Consider the following 24,816-nt stretch of genomic DNA (forward strand, 5'->3'; position numbering starts at 1 on the left):
GCAATAATGTCAGTACACAAATATTCTAAGCACTCACTCCGTTTTTGTTTTGTTTTGTTTTGTTTTTGACAAGCCAAGGAAAGCTTTTCTGTAAGCTAAGTACTCACTAAAAGAGGGTGCAAATGGTTCAGGCCAGATTATAAACCGAAGTAATGTTGCATGAATGGCATTACCTCACATAGTTTGAACATTGCACTCACCAAGGGCAAAAACAAAGTTAGAGAATTCCATGAGAGAAACTACCAAGCAAATATAAAGCATAGTGATTGCCTTGAAAAATCAGAACAGAATAACAAATCAGCATCCAAAGTAGGATTTAGAGTCCAGCTGGAGAATAAAATATCCTCCTGGCCTGGAATTGAGTTCTTTAGGGAGGCACTCTGGGGCTTATCTTGACCTGTATTATTCATTTTTCCTTCTGTAGTTTGATATTATCCTGATAATCTATGATTCATCTGAATTGCTTTCTTGAAGACTGAAGCACGGCTAATTTTAGAACAGAGACAAACACGTCATGCACACATTTTAAGCAGAATGATATTTGAGGTAAGGGGTGCTGAAAATCTGTGTCATCCACAGTACAAGTAGCCAGGCAACCTGAGGCTGAGCTGATTTGATAGACTACACAGAACTCAGAAGCATGTATTAAGTATCTAATGTCTGGGGAGATAAGTAAACTAGAATTCCTCATCCACTGTTCTTAAGGATATTATTATTTGGAAAGCAAAAATTACACATGTGAAAAAGGTTTTAAAAATCTGAGGTAATATCCAATCAGGAATTCCAGGCTATAATAGAAAACATGTTATATTCACAGGGATATGTGGACACATAGGTATGAAATTGCCACTCAGAGTATTATTTAACCAGTTATGATCTATAAGTTTCAGGCACACCAAAGTTAACTTTGAAACAGACTCCACATGGCAAACAATGGCAAGTTGGATAAATAATGGTCAGCTCTACAGACTATTTGACAGACATTAAAACATATCTACAGTCATGAATATGTACTGTATCATGGAAAACTGCTTATGACATAAAGTAAAAAAGAAGAAAATAAAATATGACAAGGCCTGGTTACAACTGTATAAAACCAGCCACATGATAATAGTGGGGGACTTTAACATCTCACCGACAGCATTAGATAGATCATTGAGGCAGAAAACTGACAAATTCCGGACTCAAATTCAACACGTGGACCTAATAGACATCTACAGAATACTCCATCAACCACGGAATACACAATTGACAAAGAAATTCTGGACTCAAATTCAACAATTGGACCTAATAGACATCTACAGAATACCCCACTCATCAACCACAGAATATACATTCTTCTCCTCTGCGCATGGAACATACTCCAATATCAACCACATGCTCAGCCATAAAGTGTCTCAATAAATTAAAAGAAAATCAAAATCATACCAAACATACTGTTGGACCACAGTGGAATAAAAATAGAAATCAATACCAAGAAGACTCTTCAAAGGTACATAACATGGAAGTTAAACAACTTGCTCCATAATAACTTTTGGGTAAACAACACAATTAAGGCAGAAATAAAAAAAATTCTAAAAATTTCTTTGAAATAAATGAAAACAGACATGCAACATACCAAAATCTCTGGGATCCAGCACATGCAGCGTTAGGAGGAAAGTTTATGGTGCTAAATGCCTACCTCAAAAAGAAAGACCTTCATCATACCAAAGGGAAGCAGAGAAACAAGAACAAACCCCAAAGCTAGCAGAAGAAAATAAATAATTAAAATCTAATAGAACTGAATAAAATTGAGACCAAAAAATCTATATAAAGAATCAGTGAAACCCAAAGGTGGTTCTTTGAAAAGATAAACAAGATCAATAGCTGTTAGCTATATTAACACAGAAAAAAAGAGAGAAGATCAAAATAAGTACAATTGGAAGTGACAAAGGTGACATTACAACTGATCCCAGAGAAATACAAAAGATCCTCAGAGGCCATTATGAACATCTCTATGCACACAACCTAGAAAATCTAGAGGAAATGGATAAATTCCTGGAAATACACAGTCTCCCAAGATTGAATCTGGAAGAAATTGAAACTATCAACAAGTAAACAGATAAGCTACAGCATGGGAGAAAATATTGACAAACTATGCATCCAACAAGGTCTAATATCCAGAGTCTATGAGGAACTTAAACAACGGAACAAGCAAAAAACAAATAACCTCATCAAAAAATGGGCAAAAACATGAATAGACACTGCTTAAAAGAAGACATACAAGTGGCAAACAAACTTATGAAAAATGCTCCACATCACTAATTAGAGAAATGCAAATCAAAACCACAGATGCCCTCTCACACCAATCAAAATAGATATTATTAAAATGTTAACGAACAGCAGATGCTGACAAGGACATCGAGAAAAGGGAATGCTTATACATAGTTGGTGGGAATGTAAATTAGTTCAGCCACTGTGAAAGCAGTTTGTAGATTTCTCAAAGAATTTAAACAGAACTACCATTCAACCCAGCTATCCCATCACTGGAGATATGTATACATATCAAAGGAAAATAAATCATTCTACCAAAAAGACACATACACTTGTACCTTCATTGCAGCACTATTTACAACAGCAAAGACATGGAATCTACCTACGAGTCTATCCACAGTGGATTGGGTAAAGAAAATGTGGTACATATATACCATAAAATACTGTGCAGCCATAAAAATGAATGAAATCATGTCCCTTACAGCAACATAGATGCAGCTGAAGGCGATTATCCTGGGCAAATTAACACAGATATAGAAAACCAATACCACATATTCTCATAAGTGGGAAGTGAACATTGGGTACTTATGGACATAAAGATGGTAACAATAGAAACCGGGGACTACTAGAGTGAAGAAGGAAGGGGGCAAGGGTTGAAAAGCTATTGGGTACTTTGCTTAGTACCCAAGTGGCTCGATCAGTTATACCCCAAATGTCAGCATCATGCAATATACCCAGGTAATAAACCTGCACGTGTACCCCATGAATCTAAAATAAAAGTAGAAATGTAAAAAATGGCATTTGATTTTAGTGTTTCCGCAATTTATTGGGGTTTGTTCTGAACTTTTGTTCATGGTCTGACAACTGTAGAAAGGAAAAAATTCTTCCCAACCAGGGCTTAAAGGCAAAAATACACACACACACACACACACACACACGCACACACACACATACGCACATATGCACATCCCCCACTGCCACCCCTACACACACCCACCAACTGTGTAAAATTATGTGAATGAGGACTAGAAGGAAAATAAAACGTGATTTATTAGGGTAGATAACAAATTTGCATTCACACCCACTTGGGTCCTAATCTTGGCTCTACCACTTACTAGCTATATGTGTTGAACAAGTCAGTAACCTCTCTGAAAAAATGTCCTCATTTGTAAAAAGCATCAACAAAGTTTCATGTAGAACATATGAGGATAAGTTGCTAGCAGAGTATCTGGTACACAGTAGGCGTCAAATAAAGTTTATGCTCCCACATATTTTCCCTCTGTATACAGGGGTCTGGTGTTCAGGTATTACACAGTTTAGGTAGAAATGAAGGTGAATCCACCTTGGCTTGGTGGATTGTTTACAGGCCTTGCTCCTTCCCCTGTACTCACCTTCACCAGATCCAGAATCCCTAGGCTATCACTAACTTGTTAATGGCAGGACTTGTTCTTTTTAGTGACTCTCTGGCCAGGAAAGTAAAGTCAGAAAGTGAAGTGGGGTAGAGGAAACACATTTCTTGATTAGGGGTCTCAATATATACAAACATTCCAGGCACTGACCTGTGAGACAGCAGTAGCATTCTTTCCACATACCACAGCCTACTTGTACAGAACATTTTGATAAGACATGTCAACCTCAGAGTAATTTTAGTGACATTTTTGCTAGCAAAAATGACTATTACTTAACTAGATCTTGGTACTCTATGCAAAAGGCAAAAATCTATGGCAATGTACAACATGATAAAGATGCACTAAGCAGAGGGCAGTTGTATTTCTATATGCAACACAGTGCTTGTCCCTGGACCACAGTACCCTTAAAGGGAATACAAGTTTATGAGGGGGGACTGTAACACCATCAAACTACTCAGTAAGTTGTTCAAAGTTTCACTCAGATCAATGATCAATTGATAATTAAGGCTGGTTCCCAATAACCTCTATAGTCAACAGAGGTCTCTGGAGAGTTAATTACAATCTCTGTACCAATAACAAATTCATTATAAACCAAACAATTTAGAACTCTTAACCCAGTCATTTGGCTCTTACAAATTTTAAAGAGAAAGAAGTAAAGCATTAGTCCATTTAAAAATAGATTTATTACCCTCATGATCAATTTTCATGTTTCCCCAAAGAAAAGCTTTTATACAATTTTTAATTTTTATCTGCCAGGTATATATGCCTCATATGGACTGCCAAGACCTGCTGGGACTAAAAAGAAAAAAAAATCACCCTGCCTAGAAGACCAGCACAACAATCAACTGATGGCCTCCAAACCCAGTGGGTCTCAAGGCTTCTAAATCACCCTGCTGTTTCTCTAGTTTGGATTCCGTCATTATTCATAAACCAGATGTTTCAATACTTTTTCAGTGTCCTTATATCTCTGACCCTACCATCTTCACCTCCCTCAGCAGATGGCCTTGCATCTGACTTTACAGAAGGTATTGAAACCATTAGACCAGAATTTAACTTTTCTGTTCCCAAACCTAGGTATTTACCCAAAGGACAGCCATCTTATTCGGATTCTTGCTTGTTGCAATAAAGGGCTATATCCTCCCCTCTTGCCTCCCGCCTTCTCAAAGCCCTGGTATATTTAAATCAGAAAGTAAATCATTACGTCAAAGAGACCTCTGCACCCCCATGTTTATTGAGGCATTGTTTACAATAGTCAAGATATTAAATCAACCTAGATGTCCAATAACAGATGAATGAATAAAGAAAATGTAGTATATGCACACAATGCCATGAAAAAGAAAAAAAAATCCTGTCTTTCACAGCAGCGTGGATGGTCATTATATTAAGTGACATAAACCGGGAGCAGAAAGTTGAACACTGCATATTCTCACAAACACACGGGATTTCATAGAAGTAAAAAGTAGAAGAGAGGATACTAGAGACTGGCAAGGGTAGGGGGAAGGAGAGGATAGAGAGAGATTTGTTAAAGGATACAAAATTACAGCTAGATAGGAGGGATAGATTCTAGTGTCCTCTACCACTGTAGGTTGACTATTGTTGACAATAACATGTAGTTTCAAATAGCTAGAATGAAAACATTAAATGTTCCTAACAGAAAGAAATGATAAACGTTTGACATGATGGATATGTTGAGTACCCTGATATAATTATTTACATTACACAGATCAAAACATCGCTATATACCCCATGAATATGTACAAGTACTATTTGTCAATTAATAAAATTAAAAAGCTCTGGTTTATAATTTTCTACCAGCTTCTCCTAGGCCTTGCCCACTGGCTCCCTCCAGGCAGCGTTTAAATCACTCAGGTCTCTTCTACCTGAAATCAACTGTTCTTCCCCACAGATCCTGATTTCTATCTCCATCTTTATAGTCAGTATCTTAAGGGTTATCTAAACCTGCCCTTTCCACTTTCTCAATTTCTCCCTCACTCCTCAACTTCTTGCATCTAGCTCCCATTCTGATCATGCCATTGAAATTATTCTCGCCAAGATCACTAACAACCTCTTTGTTGCTAAAGCAATAGGTATTTTTAGTTTTTATTATTTTATATAAGTTTTATGGGCATTTGGGTGTCCTGACCCTGCTCATTCTTGAAATGGTATTTTCCCTTGGCTTCCATGATAGCATACTCAACTGGACTTTCTCCTGTGTTTCTGGCTAATCTTCATCTCTCTCACTTTCAAATTGTGGTAAAATGCATATAACAAAATTTTACCAGTTTAACCATTTTTAAATGTACAGTTTGGTGGCATTACATATATTAACATTCTTGTTCAACCATCACCACTATCCTTCTCCAGAATGTTTTCATTCCGCTAAACTGAAACTCTATTGCTATTAAACACTCTCTATTTCCCCCTCCTCTCAGCCCCTGGCAACCACCATTCCACTTTCTGTCTCCATGAATTTGACTACTCTAGATAGCTCACATAAGTGGAATCATACAATATTTGTCTTTTCGTGACTGGTGTCTTTCACTTAATGCATTGGCCTCAAGATTCACCCATGTTGTAGCATGAGTCAGAATTTCCTATCTATGGCTGAGCAATATTCCATTGTATGTATATACCCCATTTTGTTTATCCACTCATCTCTCAATGGACACTTGGGTTGTTTCCACCTTTGGCGACTGTGAATGCTGCTACTGTGAACACAGGTGTTCTCTCTCTTTTTCTTAATCTACATTTTAATTTTTGGTGATTTTCAAGGTTCTACTCTGGCCTCTCTTTCTCATTCTATACTCTCTCGGGCAATTTTATCTATACTTGTGGCTTACTGCTTACATGCTGGTGACTCTCAAAGCTGTAATTCATTTCTTTTTCTTCTAAGGTTCAGGTCTCAAATCCATATATATATAAAGATATCTATATCCATATCTTTTTTAATGTCACAGACACCCTAAGCTCAACATGAGCAATACTGAGCTTCTGTTTCTTGTCCTCACATTTACAGTGTGTCCTGTCTCAGTAAATAACACTCACCAAAGTCCCCACTTACTCATGCCAGACACTGGGCACTATCTTCTGCCAACCACAGCACTGCCACTTATGGAGCTCCCATGGATCTCACTGAACCCCCAAGATCTTTAGGTGACTACTTCTCACTTTGCCATCCCTTAAGAGGGTCCTTAAAGATCAATGTGTTCTCCTCTAGAAAATCCCTCTCTATTACTTCCCCCTACATAAAATAGCACCTCCTCAGGCGCTATTCCTGTCGCCCTTTCTTTACTTTTCTTCACAGTACTGAAACAGCATTTAACACATAGCTAGCACTCAATATGCATTTGTTGGATGAATGAATAACTCCTTGACGTCTTCCTTCCCCAATCCTTTCTATAGGTTGGTGCAAAAGTAACAGTGGTTTTTTCCACTTTTTTTTTGCCACCTAAATTGTACTTAAATCCACCCATTAACCTCTACCCCAGCTGTCACCACTATAGCCAGATGCTAATCATCTTCCACCTGGTCTCTCTGCTGTCTAATCAGGTCCCTTCCTCATCTTTCCTTTACACAGCCATCAGAGTGACCATTCTAAGATATAAAACAGGTAGTTTTACTTCTACGCTTAAAGGACTTCAACATCTCTTACAATACAACCCAGGGTTCTTCTTTAGCCTGGCAAGGCCCTTCCTGATCTGTCTATCTGTCCAGTCTTACCTGTCACTATTCCCTCAATGCTCCGGCTCATTACTGAACTTCTTTCCATTTCATTAATATGCCAAATGCTTCTCTTATTTTCCCTCCAGATCTTTGAAGCTGCTACTCTTTCTTCCCAAACATTTTCCCTTTCTCTGAAGTCCCCCTCTCCCCAACACTTGGCTAGTTCTTCCTTTTCCTTTGGGTCTCAGATTAGATGCCACTGAACTTGGAAGCCTTGTCTGACCTCTGCAGACCAGTTCTGGCTTAACTGTTGCTGCTGAGGACTCCCAAGGCAACCTGTACTCTCCCATCACAGCACTCAGCACTCTGGAATGGAACTGCCTATTTCATTAACATTCCCTACAGTGGGCCATATCTCCATCAGGGCTGAGATCCCTGACTGTCTCATGTAAAATCTATCCTCTGCCTCCGAACAGTGATGGAGCCATGGTAGAAGCTTAGAAGCTTAATTAATACTTGATACATAATGCTTTTAAAAAAATTTGCTTGAGACATTTCAAACATCCAGAAAAGTAAAAAAATCTTATAATAGTATAACAGACCTTCATACCCACCAGCTATATTCAGCAATTGTTAATATTTAGCCATATTTTCTTTATCTAATCATCTACCTCTGTATATTTATTTGACACAATATTTAAGATAAAACACAGAGAAAATGAGTGAATTTTTAAGTCTTACCAACACATCCGTAGAACATGTAAGATAAGCTACTGAAGAAATGGAGGAAAAGGAACCATAAAGAAAATCCTCTAAACCTCTAATTAAGCCTAGTTAAGTAAAATTCAGAAATGAGACTGTTAATCTCTGCATCACAGTTTATAAATGTACCCTCATTCCATCATTTAATTATCAGAAGTCTTATAAGGCAACTTGATTAATAAACAAGAGGAATCCCATGAAGAACCTGTAGCTCTAGGAGGGAAGGGGAAAGAAAATCAATATTTCAATATTTTCTCAGTGTCCATTATGCACCCAACAATTATGTTACCTCTAATTATTCCTACAACAAACAACATGTATTATATCTCTACTTTGAAGATGAAAATGGAGCTTTTTCCAAGCTATTTGTCCAGCTCACAAGTGGTAAGATCACAGCTCACTTTAGCCTTGAACTCTTGGATTCAAAGGTTCTGCCTGCTTCAGCCTCCTGAATAGCTGCAACTACAGACATGTGCCACCACACTGGCTAATTGTTTTTACTTTTTACTTTTTTTCTTTGTAGAGACATGAGGTCTCGCTATATTGCCCAGGCTGGTCTTGAACCCCTGGCCTCAAGTGATCCTCCAGCGTCAGACTCCAAAAGTGTTGGGATTACAGTCATGATCCACCATATCTGGCCTAAATAAAATTTTAGTTAAACATTATAAATTAAAAAAATTTTTACTGTGGTATGAGATAGGTAAAAATTATCTGATTGCTTTTATGTATACAAGGGATGCTTAGGTTAATCTAGTCCTAATTCTTACTACCTCTATGGTATAGATGAGGCAGGGCTAATTAAAGAAGTGACCATAGAACAAGAAGAATCAGAAGTGAAGGTTCTGGTGCTGTGGTAATGCCACTGTCTAACCCTAGAAAAGTCACTCAACCTCTCCTCACTTAAGAACGTTCATCTGTAAAATGAGATTTTGGATTAGATTATCAATGAGGTTCCTTCCAGTTGTTTTAAAGACAAAACACAAATGAAACCTACAATTCTCAGTGATTTACTTCCATCATCATCTGGTGAGGGCCAAGTTGTACGTCTCACTGATCCCAGGCCTATCCTCTGTGCATTCCCAGTAAATGTACTCACTGGGGGGACTGTCAGTGCAGGCTAGCTTTAATTAGAATGTTGGTCAGTACAAGTGCAATTACAAGAAACTTCAAAACCTTCAAACCTCCAGAAGCAGGTGTCCCACAGATTCTGACACAATAACTGATGATGAAGGCTGTGTCTTTCGAAAGAGAAGCCATGGAAAAGTTTCATTCCAGAGGAAACCAGCATTCATCCCTAACCCTGTGAATCCTCTGCCAGGCAAGCTAGCCTGCTTACCACCCTTATACTGATTTTTTAAAAAAGATTATTTACTCCATTAGATAGTATGCTTTAAGAGCTCTACCTTGGTCACCTCTATATACCTAGCTTTTACCATAATACTTGGCATAGAGTTGGTGATCAATACATGTTTATGGAATGAATAGCTAACCTCATGATCCCTGAGCATTCCAAACCAACTGACCCTCATGGCTCAGCTCAGATGTCATCTCTACCTCCCCCTCCCCAAACTCCCATTACATTATAACTGTATTTCTCCTATGGTACATCTCAGTTTCTTATTACAGTCATTTACATATATCTTAGTTCCCCAGTAAAATCAAATGCTCTGAGATAGAAGTTATCTCTTGCTCACCTTTGAAAAACTACAATACCTAGCTGATAGTAGGCACAAAATAAAAGTAGAATGAGCACATCTTTCATATATATATATGTGTGTGTGTATATATATATACACACACACATATACACACATACACCCCAAAACACTCAGCACAGTGCTTTACAGTTAGTAGTCATTCAGCAAATGCTATTGAATAAATTAAATACTTTCTGAAAATGTTATGGTGAAACTGGTAGCCTAAAACTACAAATGTCTGTAAATTGTTCCAAATCTTTGGGAAAAATACGGTAAACTAGATTAAGGGTCATAAAAATGGTCTATCCTTGACAAATAATCTCACTTCTGGAATTGTGACCTTAGAAAATAGATGAATAGACACAAACCAAACCAAACCAAACCAACAATTAGATCTGTATAGAAATTTAGCATAGCATTTTTTATAGAGAAAATGGGAAGATAGTAAGAATTAAAGCATATACTATGGCATGTTGATATAACATTATACTGCTATTCCAATGACAGTTCTGATGACCCATGAAAGTAAAAGATGCTGTGACTCACAGTAAGTAAAATACAAAGTTCACGCTTATTATGATATGCACTGTGGAACATTAGGAATGCCTGTAAGAAGACCAAATATGCAAAAATAGAAAAACAGTTAATTTAGGATGCTAGTGTTGTTATGGGTGATTTTCTCCCCAAGGTTTTCTTTAAATGTATTATGTTACTTTTCATTAATATGATAAAACATTTGTTATAGTCAACATGAACTTTTCCTTAATGTGACTGATTATATTTCCCAAAGATAACTGTTTAGTGAGGATCAAAGCATAAAATTAAATTGCCTACCAATGAACTATTGCTTCAGTATTTAACGCTAAGACTCAGGTAATACCTGAGTCTTATACATCATGAGGTATAAAGTACAACCATGTTGTGTGTGGTGCAGGAACAAATTTGGATGAGAAACAAGAAGTGACACCCAGTAAAGGAATCTCAGGAACTACTTAACAGCAGATAGGATCACTCACTCGAGGAAATGAGCAATACAGTTTTCCCTAGGGAATTAGTTTCAGAACCTTCCTTCCCCCACAAGAATCTATTCATGCTCAAGTCTCCCAATTGGCCCACTGAATCAAGTGATATGAAAAGCTGGCTGTCCATGGGTTTCACATACCATGAATACTATATTTTCAGTTCACTTTTGGTTGCATATTTGGAATCCGCGGATATGGAGGTTCGATTGCGTTTACTGAAAAAAAATCACTTATAAGTAAACCCGTGCAGTTCAAACCCATGCTGTTCAAGGGTCAACTGTACTAGTTCCTGAAAGGGTTAAATAAAGGAGGGTGCAACCCAGAAGGGATATAGAGAGAAGGGAGAGGGATTAATGATGGTTGTCTCTTTGGTTCTCTGCCATTTCTGACCACCTTAACCCATTTCTGTTATCTATCAGGGATGTGCAAATGATGGTCTACAGGCCAAGTGTAGTCCTTTTTTTTTTTTTTTTTTTTTGAGACCGAGTCTTGCTCTGTCACCCAGGCTGGAGTGCAGTGGTGCAATCTCCGCCTCCCAGGTTCATGCCATTCTCCTGCCTCAGCCTCCCGAGTAGCTGGACTACAGGCTCCCGCCACCATGCCCAGCTAATTTTTTTTGTATTTTTAGTAGAGACGGGGTTTCACCATGTTAGCCAGAATGGTCTCAATCTCCTGACCTTGTGATCCGCCCACATCGGCCTTCCAAAGTGCTGGGATTACAGGCGTGAGCCACGGTGCCTGGACAAGGCCATTTCTTTATGTATTATCTTTGGCTATTTTCACACTACAATGAGTTGAACAGTTGTGACTAACACTTATATGACCAGCACGGCAAAAATATTTACAATTTGGCTCTTTAAATACACGTTTGTCCCATACCCCATATATAAGGAGGTTTATAAAGTGACACCCTATTTAGGTAATGGGCCACCTTTTCTTATTACTTTCTCTTCACCACCCTGCAAGATAGGATGATCATATAATTTATCATCCAAAATGAAACGTTTGGAGGGTGAAAGGGGGTGCTACCTAGACTATTTTCCAGGAATACAGAATTGAATCAGGACTGTCCCAGACAGACCCCACATATGGACCATCTACTATAAGGGCTAGCAGTACAAGATCAGTTTTCAAAGGGCACTCATGATCTGTGGCTGCAGACACAGAAAGCTTCAACGGTTTCTCTTCCTGGTTCTTCCTATTTCTAATGCCCTCAGGTACCTTTCCACTGACCCCTGTCCCAACTCTGCTCTAGAGCCTGCTCTGGCCCCCGAATATTCCAGCTGTTGGGGCACCATGCAGGGTACCATATCTCCACTTTGTTTGTTTGAGACGGAGTCACGCTCTGTCACCCAAGCTGGAGTGCAGTGGTGCGATCTTGGCTCACTGTAACCTCTGCCTCCTGGGTTCAAGTGATGCTCGTGCCTCAGCCACCCGAGTAGCTGGGACTACAGGCATGTGCCACAACGCCCAGCTAATTTTTATATTTTCAGTAGAGACAGGGTTTTGCCAAATTGACCAGAGTGGTCTTGAACTCCTGACCTCAGATGATCCGCCCACCTCAGCCTACAAAAGTGCTCCATATTTCCACTTTCACTAGAGTAAAAGGGGAAAACATCTATTCATCCACTAAAAAAACCCTAATTATTCCAAGTCAATACAGTAAATTTTATACCTGCAAATTTTAATATCAAGACAACTTCTTAAAATGTTATTGTCCTTTAAGTAGTAGAATTTCAGTTTCTCTTTGCAAATATTTAAAAAATGACCACCAGTCATAGCATTTATTACAATGAGGCCCCAAAACAAATATGGTATATTATTCATTGATTTGAGCTTTTAATATTCACCATTACTGTTTGGAGAATTACTGTTTAAGAATGAGGTTTCTAATTTTATCATTCCAGAATTCTTGTAAAAAGAAGAAAACTAATACGCCCCCCCACACTGTTTTTTTTTTAAGTAAAAATGTTTGATGCTGTGGAGAAATAGGAGTAAAATAAAAGATGTTTAGAGCACCTTTGATGAAATATAGGATGTCACACCACACTTTGTGAGACTATTCTGTGTGAACAATAATAGCTTGTAGCTTTGAGACCTCTCTGAATGGCTTTCCAAATATTGCCATCTGGTGGAATTTCAGTTAATTGTTCCTTTGTTCCAAGGGCTCCTGGAGATGACTCTTGAAGGCATTACTTAGAGAGACTTGGAGTACTAGTCGGAAATAACTGAAGGTCAAAATGATTGCATCTCAAAGACAAATCCTAAACTGAAAAATATGAGGCTTTCTAGGTTCCTCATCTCTGTCACAAGCATGCTTGCACGCTCTCACTCTCTCTCTCTTTCTGCCTCTCAAAGCCAACAGAGTGGCTTCCTTGATTCTTAACATACCAAATAAAAATCATTTATTCATAAATAGCGATGTCATGAGTTCATTTTGACTATATCTTGATATTCTACCCTCCCCACCTATCCTAAGATTTTTCAAAATCAAACTTTAATTAATTGGCTAGACCATTTTTAGAGGAATTGCTAATAGCAATTAATTAGCCCTTCGTACACTTGGGAAATGGAATTTGGCTTGAAACAATAGTGTTTTAAAAGAGTGTATTTACTCAAATATTGGCTTTAATTGTATACTGGAATTTTGAAAATAAATTTGTTACAAGGACAATATTACTACTCACTTTAAATTGATTTTTGAGTAAGGAGTCATGCAACATAATTTATATAAACCTTACCTTGAGCATCCAGGCTTTCTCCCTGTCTGTGGAAATGAACTGTTCCTCTGGGAAACAGGACACTGGAATAGTAAAAATGGAAGGAAAAAGAGAGTGCAAGCATTTAATATCATGAAAATACGGAAGCAAAGAGTTATAATTTAGTTCAGTGGGTGTGGCCAGCAATGGAAAAAAATTAAAGAAAAAATACGCGCCAAATATCCAAAAGTCAATCGATCTTACCATATGAAAGAGATTAAGTCAGCCAGATAATAGAATTATACTCTCAATCTCTATTATTAGATCAGTTCTCACATTGATTAATAGTTGATAAAAACTTAGTATAATGTCACTCCTATGAAAATAATTTTTCTTTTATTTTTCCCCTTGCCTGATAGTCTGATGTGATGGGAATCATGTTGGCAGATAACCCCAAGAAGCAGTGCCTCTAGTGGGGTATCAAATACCAACATCAATTAAAGTACTGAATTCCCCAAACTTAGGTTTATCCAGGTTTTATATCTAGTATCAACACAGCCTTTTTCTAGTCAAAAAGATTTTTAATTTCGACAGGATAAGCATTATAAACGACTTTAAAAGTGTACGTATCAATAAGCAGTAATTTAGTAATTTACTTTCCTTTTTGAGACTCAGTCTCGCTCCATCGCCCAGGCTGGAGTGCAGTGGCGCGATCTCGGCTCGCTGCAAGCTGCGCCTCGCGGGTTTATGCCATTCTCCTGCCTCCGCCTCCCGAGTAGCTGGGACTACAGGCGCCTGACACCACGCCCAGCTAATTTTTTTGTATTTTTAGTAGAGACGGATTTTCACCGTGTGTTAGCCAGGATGGTCTGGATCTCCTGACCTCGTGGATCCGCCTGCCTTGGCCTTCCAATGTGCTGGGATTACAGGCGTAAACCACCGTGCCCGGCCAATTTACTTTCTTTATATGAATTAGCTATTTATTTTCAAAACATGCTTTGACTAAATGAGGCAGTAAGACAGGAAACAGATGAGGGACAAATCCAATTCTGGAGGCTGAGAAATGCATGAGCTTTGAGTTTGCTTTGAGAGTCCAGTGTTTGGGGAATGAATGGTTACGGAGGAGGTTGCTATGGTTCAATGGAATGCTGCTATAAATCACCTGACATGCATGTACGTGTGAGTCTTAACTCTCTTCCCCACTTTCCACCTAAGCCCTACATTGCTCTTCTGTGTTTTCTATGACCATTTCAGAAAAGACTTAGGTGTTTATTTAGCTTAAAATCAATTGCGTAAAAATAAAATATTTGTGATAGATCCAACACGATGTGATTATCCCCAGACATAGTTCTGGAGATGCTGCTGTTAGAATTCTTTTTTTTTTTTTAATTAAAAGGGAGGAGGTAGATATTTTATAGTTTTTCTCTAAGGGAAAAAGGAGATGGTTAAAAAAAGGCAAAGAACAAAATGGCAAGTGTCAAGAGAATAAAAGTAAAGGTGACAGCTGAATTGTTATACTACTCAGTGAAGGATTTCAAAAATAATTAATAAACTTGGGCTTGTTTAAAAATCAGAAAACTTAACATGAATAGTGTACCTAAATAGTATCAATAACTAAATTTAGGTATATTGACTACAATCTAAGTTTTTTCCTTCAGATACAATAAGTTGAATTTCCTTACATATTTTGCAGCAGAATTTAATTTTATGATTACTTTATATCTTTCTATAATTTAATGATAGTTGATAAACCTAAAATTCAGATTTTAACAATATTGGTTCCCATCCATGTCAGTTTCTATTCTTAAGTCCTTCAATTTTCCAGAAATTTGAACTGAATCAGAATAAAATTTTCATTTATCTACTTTATTTAATTGTACCTAGTAGCTGTGCAAGCCACTGGCCACCAAGCTATGAAGCAGGAATGTAAGGTTTCTAGTTTATCTATAAAGCAGATAAGTAGCCCTTAGAAAATTCAGAATTGTCTGTATACAACTGGCCTTTTTCTATTTTCTGACAATGGTCCATTGCTAATTTTTCAGCATCCACAATGGATCAGTTTGGAGAATGACATTATTTATTGAACACCTTATGCACCAGTCATTTCACATATTTTATCTAATTTAATCCTCAAAACTGTCTTATTGTAAATGAAGAAACTGAGGCTCAGAGTAGTGGGGCAATTTGCCCAGTATCAGGCAGCTAGAAAGGGATAGATTTTTAATTGAGTCTGGCAGACCAGTAACTAACTCCTTTCTCTTTCATCTGTGTGTCCACACTAAAATACCTTAATAGCAGTCATTTGACGTAGATTAGAAATACCTGGAGAGCCTTCACTCCACCGTCATAAGTCCAGGACCTAGCATATGGTAGGTGCTCAAGAAGGTCCAGTCTTGCAAGGATAGAGGTCTAGCCTTCCCATCCAGCCTTTGCTAGTGGGGATAGGAGTGAGGCAAAGCTTGCTCCTGTTGTGTTTGGCAGGAGTAGAGCTCTTAGTGTCTGCAAGTCTCACACTTTACATAAAAACAAACTGAAAATGGATCATGGCATAAATGCAAAATGTAAGACTACAAAACTTGTAGAAAAAACAAAAAACAGGAGAAAATCTTTAGGACTGGGGCTGGCAAAGTGTTCTCAACCTTGACACCAAAAACACAAGCTGTAAGAGGAAACATTGGTAAATTGGACTTCATCAAAGTTAAAAACTTTTGTCCATGTGAAGAGGATATAAATACAAGATATAAACTAGGAGAAAATATTTGCAAGCCCAATATCTGACAAAGAACTAGTGTCTAAAATAAAAAACTCTCAAAATGCAACCAAATAAACCAACTTAGTTGGAAAATGGGAAAAAGATATGAACAGACATTTAACTGAAGAGGATATATAGAGAGCAAATAATATTAAATGATATGCAACATTATGAGCCTATAGATAAAAGAAAATTAAAACTACATGAGACATCACAACATACCTATCAGAATGGCTAAAATAAAAAATAGCGACAACACCAAATGTTGGCGAGGGTTTGAAGAAACTAGATCACTCATATATTGCTTGTGAGAATGTAAAATGGTAGAGCTACTGTGGAAAACAGTTTTGTAGTTTTAAAAGTTAAACATGCGACTACCATATCACCCAGCAATTGCTCACTTTGGCATATACCCCAGAGAAATGAAAACTTGTGTATAGCAGCTTTATACTTAGTAGCCCCAAACTGGAAACCACCCAGATATCTTTCAACAGGTTAATGGTTAAACAAACTGTGCTACATCCAAACTTCAGAACACTACCCAGCAATAAGAAGGAACCAACTATTGACAGAAAGTAACAACCGGAATGAATCTCCAGAGAATTAGGTTGCGTGAAAAAAGAAAGTCCCCAAAAGCTATATACTGCCTAAGTCCATTTATCTAACATTTTTAAAATGGGAAAGCTATAGAAATGGAGCACAGATTAGTGGTTGCCTAATCTAAGAGGAGAGGGTGAGGGCTGGAGGGAAATGAGTATGATTATAAAAGGCAACACAAATGTTTTTGTGGTGATGGAAATGTTCTGAGCCTTGATTGCATGGACATCATATTCTGGTTGTGACATTGTGCTATAAGTTTGCAAGATGCTACCACGGCAGATTGGATAAAGAATATATGGGATCTCTCTATATTATTTCTTACAACTACATCTTAAGGTACAATTATCTCAAAATGTATATATTTTTTAAATCAGATAATTGGACAGGAACTAGAATTGAGCAAGATACCTCAGTTTTATTTTCTTACCTTTTCAAAGAAAAGCAAAAGCCCCAAAGCAGTGGGCAAGCTGGATCAGGAGTTTGCTCCATTTTGCACAGATCCAAGAAAAAAAATAACTCACCCACTAACTTAGCATTCAGAAACCACTGCCAGTGTTTTGCTATCCAATCTTGCCTATGTTGGAATTTTCTTTGCTGTTACTCCCCTTTCTCCCTCATGTACTTTCTCAATCCACTAAAATTCATAATACACATATTCAAAACCAGAAGTGAGTTTGAAATAGCAGCTTGATACATCATGTATCTTTTTTTTTTTTTTTGAGACAGAGTCTTGCTCTGTCACCCAGGCTGTGTAGTGCAGTGGCTCCATCTCTGCTGACTGCAACTTCCGTCTCCTGGGTTCAAGCGATTCTCGTGCCTTAACCTCCCGAGAAGCTGGGATTACAGGCATGTGCCACCACACCAGACTAATTTTTGTATTTTTTAGTAGTGATGTGGTTTTGTCACATTGGCCAGGTTGATCTTGAACTCTTGGCCTCAAGTGAGGCTGCCTGCCTCGGTATCCTAAAGTGCTGAGATTACAAGTGTGAGCCATGGCATCCAGCCAATACATCCTGTATTTTTTAACGGATCTCTCATACCCTTAAGTTCACACTATCTAGGAATTTTCAAAATCTTACAAAATGTCCACATCTTATTTGCGTAGAAATGGAATATTTAACATTTATTTTTACAAATGGGATCTTGCAGTGATGCCCAAGCTAGAGTACAAGAGGCTATTCACAGGCACAATCCCCATGTACTGCACCCTTGACCTCCTGGGCTCAAGCGATCCACCTGCCTCTGGATGGATCTCAAGTCACTGAGACTACAGGTACCTGTATGGAGTAGAATTTTATCCTTTGTGGTACTATTTTATGGATGACAAGGCAGGTGTTCTGTATTCTAAACTGGACCATACACTAAATAACGACAGAACTTTAATTGCCAACACACAGAGGAACTTGCCAAGTCCCCCTTCATGTTTGGAAAGATCACATTGACTTTTATCCTTTCGCCACTCTGGGCACTAGGGCAGCTCCTCAGAAATGAGCAGCCATAAGCCAGCTGCTTTCTCTGGCTTATGGCTCTGCTCGTTTGTTGGTTTTGTTTTCATTGAAAAGACCAAATATCTTTGTTAGGATAAGAGTCATGACTCTTTAACAAAGCACATTCTCTGTTTCTACAAAGGTCCATTTTCCCCATCCTCTAGAAATGTCAAATCCTCTTTCTTTGACAAACAAATCCAGAATTCCAGCATCCCATGTCCAAGGCACAGCAGCGGAACCTCTATCCTAGCTGGGGAGTCCCCCCATCCTCTGGCAAAGACTGCTACTTTCATGTCTGGCCACAAAAACTACAGGAACATGAAAGGTACATCAGAATGAAAAACATGTTTGTAAAAATATTTCAAATAATGCCATGCCATTGAAAGAAGATTTCATTCTTTCTTCATTGCTATGTGCTTAACCAATGAGGCTTCTGGTCAACACAAGGCTAAAGCATCCTCCTCACAAAGAAACAGCATTACCACCTCCCCAACTGTTCACAGCTTTTCCAAGAAGAGAACAGTACTGGGGCCGGAGCTCATATTTTCCTCTAGGGAGTTTAGTAAGCTGTCTTTGGATCTCCAGAATAAGCTGTATCCTGAATTCCAAACTCCCCATGGCCACTTTGACATATTGAATCCCTTCAGTTGTAGATCACATTCTTTAGTGTGGGAGGTCCATAGCTTTCTAGGAATAAAGCAGCTTGCAGCATTAGCAGAAGGTCACAGGCCATTAATCCTGAGGTGGAGCTTACTAGATATTAATCTTTCAGAAAGCCCTGCCTCCATGCACTGCCTCAATTAGTGGTCTTGGGTTGGGCTCAGGGCCTTCTCTAGCGGCAGCAGAGGGGAGGCCTAGACTCCCTCCCCTCTCCTGTGCAAATCCTCCAGGGCAAGACTGCCAGGAAGCACAGAGCTGAGCACACATCAGGGAAACCAAAAACCAAATGAGCGTATCTGGCAAGTAAAGGAGGTCAGATTACACTGAATATTGGGTTAAGTCTGGTACAACTCATTCTTCTCCTTAAGAAAGACAAACTACCAAATGACCTATATTGTATATTTAAGGACTTCAAAAAAATTATAGCTCACTGCTAAATGGATTTTGGTGGTATATATTAAGAATAGTAATGATGTCATAAACTGATGGTCATTATGATTTAGGTTTCTATAAAAATAAAAGATAATCCCCAGAAAATACCTAAAATGATAGCTACAATAAAATAAAAATTCACTTCTTTTCATACAAATGTAGCCTAGCCCTTTCTTCTTGGAATCATCATTTATCCATCTGCTACTTTCTATGTGAATCAGAATTAAAATATTTTTTAAGATTGCCCTTTCTATTTTAGAATAGAATATTTATAGTGCTCAATGTACAAAAGTAAAATTCTTTCAAAAAAATTACATGAGACAAAACTACATATATGAGAAACAACACATATAGTTCTGTAAAGTGTTTTTATAATTACATAATTTTCACTTATCCTTTCATCCATTTTTAATCAGATATTTTTGAAAATAAAGTCATAAGCATAGAATAGCTCCTCTCCTCATGTGTGCAATTGATGATGAAATGTGGCAGAATGCATGTTACGTGGCAGAATGCATGTTACATGGCAAATTAGCACAGAGAGAGGTTCGATTTCAGGTTCAATTTCAGAGCCCAGGGTTCAAGTTTAGTGTCTGGGTCACAGTGGAAACTAAAGCCCTGCTTTCCATGCTTGCTGTCTTTATAGTCTGTAACTCCTTTGACCATGCAAAGAAGGAACACAGTAACATACTGAGGGTTACATGTGAAATCTAAGTAAGACTTTGACAGCAGCAAAAGGGCTGAAAAGACATTGAGTATCAAGGGCTGCTGTGACCTTTTGTGCTGTATTGTGCTCTGTGGAAATCTTTTCAAATTATATTTTAACATTTTTGGCCAAGTCCAGAGTGAGACTGTCTTAAAAAAAAAAAAAAAAGAATTGCAACTTCGGCCAGTCTTAGTGGCTCACGCCTGTAATCCCAGCACTTTGGGAGGCCAAGTTGGGCGGATCCCCTGAGGTCAAGAGTTCGAGACTAGCCTGGCCAACATGATGAAACCCTGTCTCTAATAAAAATACAAAAATTAGGCCAGGCGCAGTGGCTCACGCCTGTAATCCCAGCACTTTGGGAGGCCGAGGTGGGCGGATCATGAGGTCAGGAGATCGAGACCATCCTGGCTAACACAGTGAAACCCCGTCTTTACTAAAAATACAAAAAAATTAGCCAGGTGTGGTGGCGGGCACCTGTAGTCCCAGCTACTCGGGAGGCTGAGGCAGGAGAATGGCATGAACCTGGGAGGTGGAGCTTGCAGTGAGCCAAGATTGTGCCATTGCACTCCAGCCTGGGTGACAGAGTGAGACTCTGCCTCAAAAAAAAAAAAAAAAAAAAAAAAAAAGCTGGTAAAAGTGAGTGAATGGGATTTGTAGAGACCTGTAGGAATGTTTGCATAGCCTCTGTGCATCAGTTTCCTGTTTGAGCCAATGTGAAGACCCCAGGATGCTGATATAACAACAAACAGCCCTGCTCTTGGGGTTCCTGCTATGGGGTCTGCCTTACAAAGGAATCTACTTTCAAAAGGTTTGGGGGCCACATCAAATAACTGAATTCCTTGATAGAAAAAAAATCATGCTAAATTCCACTCAACTGGGAAATATCCCAGTGAAGTTGTGGAGCAGGTACCCCAATTACACCGTCAGGGATAAAATAACTACTGGGGAAATCAATGTATTAATGGAAATAAATCCAGGTAACATATAGAACTTGAAAATACTTCTTAAAGGCTTTTCCTTTAGTAATTATACTTGTTTATAGCTCTTAGTTTTGCAAAATTATTTTATATATATCACATCACCCAGATCTTGAAAGTGTAATTCGTTTTGGTTGTTTATTTGTTTGAGACGGAGTCTCATTCTTGCAGCCCAGCCTGGAGTGCAGTGGTGTGATCTCAGCTCACTGCAACCTCAGCCTTCTGGGTTCAAGAGATTATTCTGCCTCCGCCTCCCAAATAGCTGGGATTACAGGTGCCCGCCACTATGCCCATATTTCACCATGTTGGCCAGGCTAGTCTCGTACTCTTGACCTCAGGGTATCCACCCGACTCAGCCTCCCAAAGTGCTGGGATTACAGGTGTGAGCCACCACGCCCAGCTAAAATGGTAATTCTTTTATGACTTCTTCTAGAGGTTCACTCTGCTTGCCTTTTAGTTAGCTGCTTTTCCCTCCTTATGCTTTTTCCTGAAGAGCTCTTATGTGGTACCAAGTTGAAGAGTCAAAGCTCTAATTGTGCTTCTCAAAGTTTTTAAAAATCATCTTCCTCACTCCTCCTCCCCACTCACAAGGAGCCTTTCTATCCCCTAAGGATGCTAAGAAATCCTTTAGGATTCCCTAATGCTATGGAATGAGATTTTGTCCATAAAAGTTAACCTTTGGAGGCCACAAGCCATTGCAATATCCAGTTTTCATTCCCCTTGAGAGTTTATGCTGTAATCCATTCGAGCAAACAGGCATTATTGACCATTGCTATTTGTCAGGAGAGGTAGGGATACAAAAATGAATAAGGAGGATACAAAAATAAATAAGAGATACAAAAATGAATAATGAATGAATGTTGCAAGTTGTAAACCTCCCACCCCCTTTTTTAAAGCATAACGCCATGAAACGAAGAGGATTATTAACTCCACCCTTTAGGTGAAGAAACTGAGGCTCAGGAAGCTTCTTTCTTGCATGAGATCACACAGCTAGTAAAGGAGAGAGTTGGAACCCAAACACGGGTCTTGTGATTCCAAATCACGGGCTTTTCTCATGGATCTATTCTAGCTCTTTCCTATGTTTATCAGGCTTCCTTTGCATACTATTTTTAAATGCAATTTCATATATTTGAAGCAACAGAGCACCACATTTTAGACTGCTGAAGACTTTGTATACAAGGTTTCTATTCTTTCATTTGATCAACATATTAGCCACTTATGAGTAGCTACAACACACCAAGTGCTCTGCTATGCCACATGCATCAGTTCATTTACTCCTCCCAATAAGCCTATAAGAGGTGTTATTCTTTATCCCATCTCATAGATGCATGAACTGAGGCTTCCAACCCATGTTTGTCGTACTTTGAAGCTGGGACTCTTGAGTACCGCCATACACACCTATTAGATTCCAAGTACCATGTTGGGTGCTGGGATTCTAAGGGTGAACAAGACACAGAACAGCCACCCAGGACTTAAGTGCAGCTGGGTAACCACCTAAGCTCTGCCTCCTGTTAGATCAGCTGCAGCATTAGATTTTCATAGGAGCGTGAACCCTACTGTGAACTGTGCATGTAAGGGATCTAGGTTGCATGCTCCTTAGGAGAATCTAATGCTTGATGATCTGAGGTGGAACAGTTTCATCCCAAAGCCATCCTCCATCCTCCACCCCACCCCCAGTCTATGGAAAAACTGTCTTCCACAAAACTGGTCCCTGGTGCCAAAAAGGTTGGGGACCACCGAGGTAATAGACATAAAATAATCATATCACAGCGCTGTGAATGCAATGATATTGACAGCAGGAGTGGAAAAATTTCTGACTGCTGTTTTCTTCAAGAGCATATAGAGTTTGAAGATCATTTGTTTTTCTCATTCTGAAAATTAGAGAAAAACAAGCATTTTAACTATCAGGTTCATCTGTGACAGTGCTTTCCTGACTTATGAATCACCTGGGAATTTTGTTACAATGCAGGTTATGATTCAGTACGTCTAGGGGTTGAGGGGTGTGAGAATCTGCCTTTCTAAAATCTTCTAGGTGGTGCTGCTGGTCTAGAGACCACACCTTGAGTTGCAAGGCACACACACACTCTCTGTGCTTCAGGCTCCTTCCAAAATTTGCTATGGTGGCAGATTAACATGCACTTGGTAAAGGAGCCACTCACTCACATGATCCCAACTGAGACAAACTAATGTATAGCTAAGACCTTACTACCAAACAATGGACACAAACATATAGCTTAGACCTTAACCACCAAACAAACAAAACTAAGGATGTGAAGTCCATCCTTGGTGCACACCACTTTTTTCTTTCTCCTCCTTCCCGTATTTATTCCTAGCCCCCAGTGGTGACATATTCACCTAGAATTCCAGGTTCTTAGGGAAGTTCTCCCCTTTTGAAGATGATATGTATTTAATTGATTAACGAGTTTGTGCAAATGCATTAGAGAATGTTTTAACAAAAATTTGTTATTTTTTTCTCTGCGGACCGAGATGGCTGTCTCTGGATCTTGTTAAATGGGCACCCTCAATGAGGGCACTGTTATTTTTTTGTGTAGACAATTGGATCAGCTGAAGCTGCCACACATATATCCAGCGTGCTTGAGAGATAGGAAGATGCTTGGATGTCCTTCCAAATTCCGTGAATAGCAAACAATGAGCTAAAAAACTTAAAAACTTTGCATTACTTGTTTCCACAACTGTATACTGTACTGGGACCATTATTTTGCCTAAAAGTATCAGGCTCAAAATGACTTTTGAGATTGCCTACACTTTATAGTAACATTCCTCTCTTGGTGCACTTGCATTTTCAAACTGAGGGAAAAGAACCGGCCACCGATGCTAGAATATCAGGAGTCCTCATCTACAGGGAGATGTGTCCAGAAAATGTATTTAACTAAGTTTTTAAAACCCTATGCATGTTTCCACGGAAATATGAGTTGGTTAGAGGTTAAGATACTGGTATAATTTAATACCTTTATGGGTTAAAGGAATCTCTGAGGGCTACCCTGAGAATCCAACTATCATTTGTAAAGCTGCCTGGTATAAAGAGCATTGGGACTTGGGATATCATTCCCTGGGTTTGAGGTTTTCCCAATTATGTGACTTTGGGCATGCCACTTAAACTCTGGGACCCAGTTTTTACAGTTTTCTGTAAAGTACAGCTCCTTAAAGAGCTGCTGCTACATATAAAAATTCTTTAGCAACTATAAATTTCTATGTACATGGAAAATACTTATTACATTTATCATTATTATTATTGAATTTGAACATTTCTCCTTGGGCCTGATTATAGGGATATAAAATACTAAAATAGAATGAAATCTAGGGAAAACTAACAGCTTAAACAGAATAGGAGGGAATACCTATCTTGAGGGATGGTGTGGATGTGGCCTCGATGAAAAGGGCCCCAAGGAATCCTTGGAACAGGACCTTCTCTGGCCTTTCTGGCCCTGCCAAGGCCTTTTTTGCTGCCTCTTCTGTAATACATGACCTTGGCAAGCCCCAGTTTGACCACCATCTCTCTAAGGTTGGCAGCCTAGGAAAAGAAAAAAAAAAAAAAAAAAGCAAAAAACAGAAACCAAAAAAACAAAACTATCTTTTGACCACAGCTGAGACTTCTTCTGTTAGCTTAAGGTTGAATAGTGCTCATAAGATTGTTGTACGGATTACATGTTTTGTAGCTATCACTTCATCTAACACA

At 38.7% G+C, this 24,816-nt stretch overlaps 1 protein-coding gene across 7 annotated transcripts in view; it reads right to left on the reverse strand.

The window, feature by feature from the left end:
• Positions 1-24,816, reverse strand: part of MAPRE2 (microtubule associated protein RP/EB family member 2) — a 163,998-nt gene that overhangs the window by 122,569 nt on the left and 16,613 nt on the right. For all 7 annotated transcript variants that reach the window (XM_015121719.3, XM_077974653.1, XM_077974655.1 and 4 more), the window contains one exon: positions 13,548-13,609. Coding sequence is in view for 1 of the 7 variants with exons in the window: in XM_015121718.3 (XP_014977204.1) it covers positions 13,548-13,609 (62 nt within the window). In the remaining 6 variants the exon portion in view is untranslated. The remainder of the gene's footprint in view (positions 1-13,547; positions 13,610-24,816) is intronic.

This window comes from Macaca mulatta, chromosome 18 (assembly GCF_049350105.2).
Source record: "Macaca mulatta isolate MMU2019108-1 chromosome 18, T2T-MMU8v2.0, whole genome shotgun sequence".
In the NCBI taxonomy this organism is placed as follows: domain Eukaryota; kingdom Metazoa; phylum Chordata; class Mammalia; order Primates; family Cercopithecidae; genus Macaca; species Macaca mulatta.